Source organism: Ptiloglossa arizonensis, chromosome 4 (assembly GCF_051014685.1).
Source record: "Ptiloglossa arizonensis isolate GNS036 chromosome 4, iyPtiAriz1_principal, whole genome shotgun sequence".
Classification (NCBI taxonomy): Eukaryota; Metazoa; Arthropoda; class Insecta; order Hymenoptera; family Colletidae; genus Ptiloglossa; species Ptiloglossa arizonensis.
This window is the reverse complement of record NC_135051.1, coordinates 23,646,761-23,656,560: the sequence shown is the minus strand read 5'-3', so window position 1 is coordinate 23,656,560 and position 9,800 is coordinate 23,646,761. Positions and strand designations below refer to the sequence as shown.

Here is a 9,800-nt window from a genome sequence, read left to right as displayed (position 1 = left end):
CTGCAGAAAGAATTTTTCGGCACAGTCACGAGAAGGAATTATGAATTACGAAAGAACGGTGCTTGAATTAAAATCAGATGCATGAAAAGTACCCTGTGCAAGACACGTAGCGCCATCGGGGTGATAACAAAAATTCGGGACGTCATCGGCAAATCAACATGGTTACGGGTAGTTGTTCCGACGCGATAACGAAACGGAAATGTTAAAGTGCTAGTATATTTGAATTACAGAGAAAAAGGATATTGCAAAAGAATTATAAACAAATTAAGTGTAAAAATTGTAAATCGGCGGCGTGAACAAACAGCTCGTGCAGTCGATTAAGCAACATGCGATACTCGTGGTTCCCTGATATCAAGATGTAGAGAATCTGCCAGTGCATGTATTAATCGCCAGTGCCGCAAAATTGAGGGTTATCGCTAATTGTAAGTCAATTCTCCGTTAAACTTATGTATGATTATCACGCTGGAACGTTGTTATTCACACTCGTTGCAACTTTTATAGGTTATCTTACGTACGACTATGGTTTCACACATTTGCCGCTTGTCCACCTGTTATCAGTCACAGACCAATAAACACTTTTTATAGATATATGTCCCTTATAATTTTATACCGCATTATATTGAACACTGTCAGACATAAACTTGTAGCCAAAAAAAGGACATTAAAGTAGTGAAACCTTGAACATTGTTTTTTTGTCCCTCGTTTTAATCCTTTGCTTCCTGTCTCTACTCTTTTTGTTACCTTCCTAACACACACTTGAGTGATTTATGTGACAATTATTGTGCAACATGTGTTTCATTTGTCTTATTCACTTTGGAGAACGTTTGTTATTAGAATAACGACGAAAGGAATTGTGCAAGTATTTGAATTTATATTTGTTACAGCACATTGTTTGCATATACTTTTTAAAGAACGTTAAACTCTTATATTAATCAACTTTTATCTTAATTTAATGTATCTTATTACTTAGTTTTTGAATAATATATATGTGTACTATAATATTTCTATAATTAAGGTATTATTGTACAAATAACAGAACAATATAAACTTCAGATAGTAATGATTTTGTGTGAAATTATCATTTTACTTCATTTGATCGTTTTATACTCCATCACAATTTCCATGCAAAAATAATTTAATATTTATAAACATATGTAGTATTTGAAATTTGTAATTTCTACTGATTGTAATATCAATTTTTCAGCAATGACTTTTATCATGATGCCATAATCAAAAGAGGAAAGAGTTTTGGATATATCATGAGCTGCTCTGTAGAATTACGACAGCGCAGACAGCAGGGGATGGCGGAGGATCCTCATAAACTTGCAGCAATGATGAATAAATCTCAAAGGCTTGTGCTAGGACTGTTAGTTTTATTGTTAGTTGATATAATTTGGGTCTCCAGTTCCGAACTAACTAAAGTAAGAGTTGCTTAAAACATTAATGTAAAAGTTACAATTATAAAATATAATTCATATCTAATATTATTTATTTTGTATTTCAGTATATTTATAGAGAAGCAGCTTTTGAAAAGCCATTTTTTAGTACGTACGTGAAAACATCCATGTTTACACTTTATTTGCTTGGTTTATGTTTTTGGCCTCCATGGCGAGACCAATGTAATAAACCAGCAACATACATGGTATATTTGAGTGTGTATAATTCTTTCAAGAAATTACTTTTATATTCTCACTTTCATCTCCTTTGTCTTTTTAGTTTATAGATCCTAATGTGGAAGATGATAACTTCTATTCAGAAGCCAATACAAGTTTGGTAAGTAAAAATTATTCTATTTAAAACAAATCATCATGAGCCACCAATTGGTGCTGGCATTAATAACAATAAAAACTTGTACCATTCTAGAGTGATCCAACATTTGTTCCAATAAAAACACCAGACCACTGTGATCGTTCTTCAGGTACAGAAAGTGATGATTCATCAATACGTTCTGTAAGATTTAGTAAGTTAGCAGAAGTCCGACATATGTCAGAATGTGATGCTACAGAAGCATTATTGGCAAGACTTAGTTACCAAGCAAGCTTAAGAGCCGGAGAACACGCGAGGCGACAAGCCAATAAGTTTTCTGTACAAAAAGTTGCAAAGATTGCACTTATATTTTGTTTACTTGTAGGTAACAATTTAGCAATTTACAATAATTGCATGTATATGAAACTAATATAAATATATTACGTTCTAGTGGTTTATGGCAAATTATACTTATCAAATATCATTAGCAAAAACTGAAGCAGGAGTTGTAACAGTATTGTCATCAACTTCAAGTTTATTCACGTTATTTCTTGCTGCAGGCTTCCCCAGCAATGGAGGGGATAAATTTACATTGTCTAAGCTGGTTGCTGTCTCTGTCAGCATTCTTGGACTAGTATGTATAATCTAACATTATCACAAAGTTCATAATGTAAAAAATTGAATAAAACTTTCATACAAGAATTCAATTTACAAAAAGAAACAAATCTTTTCGTTCCTAGGTGTTAGTTGGTCTTTCAGATTTAACAATAGAAACTAATAGGATACCTACAGGCATAATATTGGCGCTAGTCAGTGCATTTTTTTATGCAGCTTATATTGTATTTATAAAAAGGAAAGTGGATCATGAAGATAAGATGGATATTCCAATGTTTTTTGGCTTTGTTGGACTTTTTAATTTAACACTTTTGTGGCCGTTGTTTTTTATCCTTCATTATGGTCATTGGGAAGAATTTGAATGGCCAGATACTCATCAGTGGACATTTTTAATTATTAATGGTCTAATTGGTACAGTCTTAAGTGAAGTGCTTTGGCTATGGTACGTTCATAACATTAGCTTCATTCATTTACTCAACTTTTCTTATCTAACATATTTGTCTTATTACTTTGTACTTATAGGGGCTGTTTTCTAACATCGTCCCTTATAGCAACTTTGGCAGTTAGTTTAACTATGCCAATGTCGATGATAGCTGATGTGTTATTAAAAAAGGTCGAGTATCCTTGCATTTTCTATTTAGGAACCATTCCAATGCTTTTAGCATTTCTGACTGTATCTCTTCTATCCTACTATGATAATTGGGATCCAGTCATGGATTTAATTAAGAAAATTTACATTTGGATTTGTAGAAAAAACAGATCAACAAGGTATTACACATTAAAAATAACTAATCATAAGCGAATTTTGATTTAAATAATGTTATTGTAATAAACTCAATACCTTTCATTTTAGAATACCAGACCTTGAAGCGGAGCAAACAGAATCGCTAATAGGAATAAATAATGGTGAACACGAAGCTTAACTCGACAATACAAAGAACCTATGTAATAAATGTGTTTTATGTATGTATATTTCCTCACCTAACAACAAATGCTTCATCAATAAGCATAAAACGTTATCAATGTACTGTGTATATGTCTTCTTAATATGGATATATCCTTGGATGAGAGGATTCTGTATATATTTTAAACTGAATGATCTGCGCATATTTAACAACAAAGCATTTTCACAAAGACTATGCGAGCAATGTTAAACATTATAAAATAATAGTCATAGTTCTTCTTTATACGAATGCATACGTTACTGTGCTTATTTGCCATAAAAATTAGATTTTACCTTTATGCAGAATGTTACAATACTGCCAGACAATAATTGCGCATTGTTCAATATACACATTATTTGAAAACAAAATTAATTCTCAAACTTTTGTTTGTGCATATCGAAATGTCAACAACAGCCTTTTCGTAAATACGTTATTTTTTTTAGAAAGTTATAAGAAATCAAATCTACTTGATCATAATCTTATGAAACATACAGAATTAAAGCTATTAAGGAATGTATCTAGCTTTTGTATTCATTGTATATTTTTAAGAAGTTATAGTATATGAATGGAAAGTTAATTGTGATGTTTTATGCAACATAATATGTAGATTGTGATAAATTTGTTAAAGGCATTAAGTTTCCATCAGTAACGTTATACTCTTATCTAATTACATGCATTGTTAAACTGTTGTAACTTGTATATTAAGCAACGTTTAATAGAAATTAATTATTTACATACATAATTTGCAGAAACTTATAAAACTATCAGTGCTACCTACACTCTTTGGTTTCTCAATCTTCCTAGAAAAATCATATATACCTACATTCAAAAAAAGGCTGAGAAACAAAAGGGTACTTAGTTTACCTCTTGTAATGTACGTTTAAAATTGATAGTAATTATGTTATAATTGTTATTATTATTGCTTTGTTCAAAGTATTATTTTGGTAAAGTTTCAACATGATTACGTATTCTTGTTATTGTTTAAAAATCGCTTAGAAAAATTGTAAGAATTGTATAAGAGCTTAATTTATGTTTTATTATATATTTTGAAAGCAAATAACTTAGATTATATTGTTCTGTAAAAATATTTGTTAATTTTATGTACTTATTTGTTGTATTCAAAATGAAGTATGCCCTAAACTCTAAGACAATGTCAGTGAGATGTTTGTGCAATTTTAATGACATAAGACAGGAACAAGGGAGAATATATTTAAATCTTGGACCAATTTAAAATTCAGTAATACTAACAAATGTGGTGGTAAACGAAAAAATTGAACATTGATACATTTTATGGCATACAACTTTTATATAAGAGTGATAACTACATCATCTTTCTCAAATCTAGTCAAAATAATTGTACTGAAACATTCCTTCGTTAAAGTAGTTTTTACATACATCATAATGTCTGTAATTAATATATTTATTCATAAAGATACACACATACACATACGCATGTATACTTTATTATATTGATTATATGATTTATTGATAAAATATTAATAATTCTGTTTTAACTGACAATGCGCACAATTTTCTTTAATACATTACAATGAAAAAAAAAAGAAGTCTTAAACATTTATTACATGTTCATAATGTTTATACAAATTTAAATCTTGCACATATACAATATGCATACACATACATAATAAAAAGTTACATTTGTTAAATAAAAAATTTATTATAATATTTTGCAAATAAAATAAGAAAAAAATCACTACATAAATATAATAATATTAGCTTGATATTGTGATATAATTATTATGGTGCGCAAATATACTTGACTTTAGTGTAACATAAATCAAGCTATAAAATACTGATGTAGATCATAGTTAACTGTTCCTGCATCTACTACAGTTGTATATTTATTGTACATACAATATTTAAAAATTAAGATTATAATTATATACATATTATATAAATACATATGTCATTAATAAAACAAAATGACTGATTACCATGCCATCTTAGATCTTTTTGTATATGAAACTATTAATTCTTATTCAAATAAAAAATTTATTTGTTCCAAGCAAAGATTTTTTTTAGTATGTATAAACAGAACATCTGACTTCAGAAAAACAAGAATAGTGCCACTTGAAGTATAAAACAATTACTCCATGAAACATGAAATTAACGTTACATCTATACAGTTTTTGTATTTTTTCTAACATTAATAATTTAGACAATTAGTTCAGGAATTATTTTCACAAATGTTTTAAAAAAAGCAAAAAGTTTTGAAATGTGTGACTGTTTCAACATGGCATATCATGATGAAACAAATGCCTTGCAGTTGAATATAAAAGGTAAAATTGTTTTAAAACATTTTTGTTCAATAATAATGTAAGATGCATATGATACATATTATTTCAGTAAATAGTGAAAACTTAATACCAATTCCTCAAAGGTACCATGCAGGGTCATTGCGGTAAGTTTTTAAGTTAAATGCGCAGTGTTTATGTAAGATTTATTTTTATTAATTTTGAACAATTTTAGGATACCAGCCGATCCTTCTTGGCCAAAAATTCCACAACGAAAATTAGTTGATGATATCAATGATGCCATTGAACCTCCATGCATAGTTACTTTAACTGGAACACCTAAAAAGAGTCGAACTTTGGTTCAAACACCACTAAATCAGTAAGTATTGGTTTTACATTACCTGAAATTTTATATAAGTTACACCAACATTAAATTAAATGTATATATTTTAAAATTCAGATCTCCTAAATCTACAACAACTAAGGATAGTGCATATTCTTCCTTTAATTACCAAAGAGTTACTTCGAGTATGCATACTTTAAAAAGACTTCCTGGTTACGTCGATCCTCGTTTTAAAAAGTATCTTCTTTCTTCTCTATATAAATAGAAATGTGACCAACTTAAAAAGTCACTTATATATTTTTGAGCAGAGTGACGAATACTAAAAGGAATCAAGTGACATCAGTTGATTTATTAGAGAAGGAAGCAAACCAATCTGACTTTACTAGTTCCACAAAACCTTTGCATAATGAAGAAGTAGTGAAATCAATACCTGAGAGGGATATCAATACGTACATACAATTTTTAATAGAAAATAATATATTATTATTATTATTTGCATTCAGTTTGTTAATACGCACAATTAACATTTCAATACAGGCAACAAACAAAAGTACAAAATTTGGAAAAATATCATGAAACAAGAAAAATTGAGGAAATCAATTTAAAAATGGTAAGCATAATATATTCAAACTAAGAATGTTGAAGTCCTAATAAACAACATTAAATGTAATTATATTTAATCAATCTTATTTTTATAAGAATTTATCATCACAAACTCTATATGGGTATGAATCATTCAACAAAAAGAATAACTGCTTTCAGTATTTGAAACAAGATAACAATGTTAATGTAAATGCAGAATCAATTATAGAGAAACAGAATTGTACAAATAGTTCAGATTTAAAAAATCCGGGTAACATTTTTGAAGATATTGAAAACAATGAAATTGCAAAAAAGGATAAATGTATGAAGAACACGAGTTGCTATGCAACAATGAATGATGTAAATACACAGGTGGATGTAACTTCTTTACCAGTGCAAGTATATGTCCCCATGTTTCATAATCATACTCTTATTGGAAATATAAAAGTTAACAGAATAAGATCTCTCATTACTTTTATGTATATATATTTAGGAAAATAATGGACAGTTGTTTTTTGTGTTGGACAAGAAACTACAACCACATCCTTTAAATGCAATACAAGTTGATACAATTACTTTACCTCAAGAATATCTAAAGCAATGCTATAATTTACAAGTTCCAGTTCTTACTTATCAAAACATACCTATGCAAATACCTACTATAGGAACAAATAGTGTTATGCAGCAATGTTTAAGTAATTCAGAATACAGAAATCAAACTGAAACTGCATCTTTAATAAAAAAGGAAGCAGAACAATGTATGAATTCTTCTGACATAGAATCACTGAAACAATTCACACAAACAAATTCAAACCAAATGCAAAATGTGAATAAACCTCTCAGTAATGGTAATAATTATCCTGGAAACTTATTTCTGGTAAGTTTTAATTTCCATTATTTTTGATATCATGTTATTTTAGATGGTGAAAAAACAGTTATTGAAGAAAAAAATATCTATGATATTGAAAATAGGAACAGATTAAAAATACAAAATACTGTATATGATAAAAATAGAGAAAATTATTTAAAATCAGATGGTAATAGGTCTATTACCAAAGATAATCCAAATATACCTGAGAAATTAGAAAATACAAGAATTCAACGGAAACAACAAGAATCTAGTGATTCTGAGTATTATATTCCTAATTCAATTAAAAGAAATGTACATAATAGTGTTTTTCAACATTTGAATACAAAGAAAACTGTGTACAATACCAGTGGTGAAGAAACAACAGATTCTGAATTTATTCCACAGAATAATATTCAGAAGAAAGAATTTAATGATATCAGTAAATCTATAACAAAAATTAACAAGATTAATGCAGATAACTATGATCAGAAAAATATTATATCAAATGAAAAAAATGAATATTCTCAATCAGTACCTCAATCAAATATAATTAATAATCAAGATAGACCATATTACAAGGAACACAAAACAACTATCTATGAAGTAAAAGCAAAAAATAAATCTGAACAAAATTTACCTTGTACAAAAGAGGAATGCAATAAAATGCTTTGCCGAAATTCTGAACCACATATTACATTTAAACAAAAAAGGGCATCAGCTAAATTTTCTAGAAGAGCAAGATCTTATTTTCAAAAAAATTCACACTCTGCATTAGTAGACTCTGATTATACTTTAATATGGCCGAATTGTCAATATAATAAACATAAATCTAGTCAAATAAACATTCACAAATTTAATAATCATAGGACAAAAAGGATTTGTCATCATTCTAATGTTAAGTTACCTATGCATGAAAAAAATGGAAATTCACAAATTGAAAATAATTTAAATTTTACTGAGCAAAGTTATTTGCAACATGACGGGGACATAGATCCACATCAAGAAATAATTAGGAGTCTATCAAAAACAGGCTTAAAAAATAGTAAGTGTAAATATGAAATTTCTCCTAGATCAAATACAAATGATACAATTGAAAGTCCAAAAAGTATTTCTCCCAAAACCCAAGAATTATTGAATAAAAGTTATTGGGAGTATTATAACAAATTAAGGCACAAAATAAGAGATACAAACACCATGGAGCAACAATATCTCTATCAAGCAACAATAGATACACCAGAAACTAAAATGGAAAAAGTAGATGAAGTATATGATAAAGAATTACAAAATCAATTAAAACTAAATCCAGAACTTCAAACTTTGCAACAATGCTCAGCTCTTTCTAGTATGATTAATAAAGCATTGTAAGTTATATAAAAAATAACATTTACTATATCAAAAAACAGGTTTATTTCAGACTTCTTAAAAAAAGAATAATTGCATTATAATTTTATATTGTACAGGGATTCAAATCATCAAGCAAATATTGTAGAAACAAATCAAGTACACCTCAATGGAAATATGAAGTTATCATCAGATCCTATGGTTGATACCCAAAGCGTTACTGCAAATAATGTGGTTTCAAACTCGATTAATGGTGACCCTATGTTTAATAAAATAAGATGTAAAAAGAATAAAGAAAATGACAAACAATTTTTGGAACTTAAATCTATCAGTAAGTACTTTATTTAATAGTTCAAAATTTTTGTTCTTTATTATATTCAATTAGTACATTATACATGGTAATTTCTATTTTTAATTTTTAGTCTTTTTTGGCGGTATGATGTACATCTTAATAATATTTTTACCAATGTTGTATGAATATTTTTATCATGAAGAATATGATGATTATGAAAATTTGGGTTACCTGGAGTTGATTGTGGATTATGTATTAGCATCATTTCAAGAAGCATTTGGTGGCATCTTCAATGGTGTAAAACAAATTTTTTTCTATCCAGTAAGATTACAGACGAAGTTATGATATAAGCATGCTTTAAGTGAATCACACTAATTATGTTAAATTTTATATAATTTTGTATAATTTCTAGCATGCATGTAAGAAATGCAACAATATTGCATAAATTAATGATGATCACCGCACCATGTACAAGCTTAAAAATATTTTACTATGGTTTGTTCTTTGTCTATTGATTGATATGTGTTTTGTAACAGTCAAGTATTTTTGTAATTAATTCTGCATGTGTGTACTCGCATTTTGTATACGTTTGTTGTTTACAATTAAAACTTCATTTAAAGATTTTTTATTTTTAAAAATTATTAATTCGAATGTCATTGAATCATCGATTTGGATTATAAATTTGTGTACACAATTTTCAATTTCTTGTCACATTTATTTGTAAACATAACGTAAATTTTCAAATCAAACATCAATTTATTCGGTAATCTTCATGATACATCGTTCTAATAGTGCTTCTCGGATTCGCTATCTGAAGATTATAAATAATTAT

At 28.2% G+C, this 9,800-nt stretch overlaps 2 protein-coding genes across 2 annotated transcripts; both read left to right on the top strand.

Annotated features, from left to right (window-relative positions):
* The first annotated feature begins 39 nt into the window (after window positions 1-39).
* On the top strand, window positions 40-3,354 carry LOC143145296 (solute carrier family 35 member F5). The gene is made up of 9 exons (XM_076308535.1): window positions 40-422; window positions 1,205-1,421; window positions 1,505-1,642; window positions 1,717-1,773; window positions 1,864-2,127; window positions 2,198-2,380; window positions 2,487-2,803; window positions 2,884-3,129; window positions 3,215-3,354. Exons 2-9 carry the CDS (start codon window positions 1,260-1,262, stop codon window positions 3,282-3,284), a joined length of 1,437 nt encoding a protein of 478 aa, XP_076164650.1. The 5' UTR covers window positions 40-422; window positions 1,205-1,259; the 3' UTR covers window positions 3,285-3,354.
* A 2,187-nt stretch (window positions 3,355-5,541) lies between these two features.
* LOC143145526 (uncharacterized) lies at window positions 5,542-9,418 on the top strand. Its single transcript, XM_076308988.1, has 11 exons — window positions 5,542-5,605; window positions 5,673-5,727; window positions 5,796-5,939; window positions 6,021-6,140; window positions 6,212-6,352; window positions 6,441-6,513; window positions 6,603-6,884; window positions 6,979-7,333; window positions 7,406-8,696; window positions 8,796-9,007; window positions 9,099-9,418. Exons 1-11 carry the CDS (start codon window positions 5,542-5,544, stop codon window positions 9,311-9,313), a joined length of 2,952 nt encoding a protein of 983 aa, XP_076165103.1. The 3' UTR covers window positions 9,314-9,418.
* Window positions 9,419-9,800: the final 382 nt, after the last annotated feature.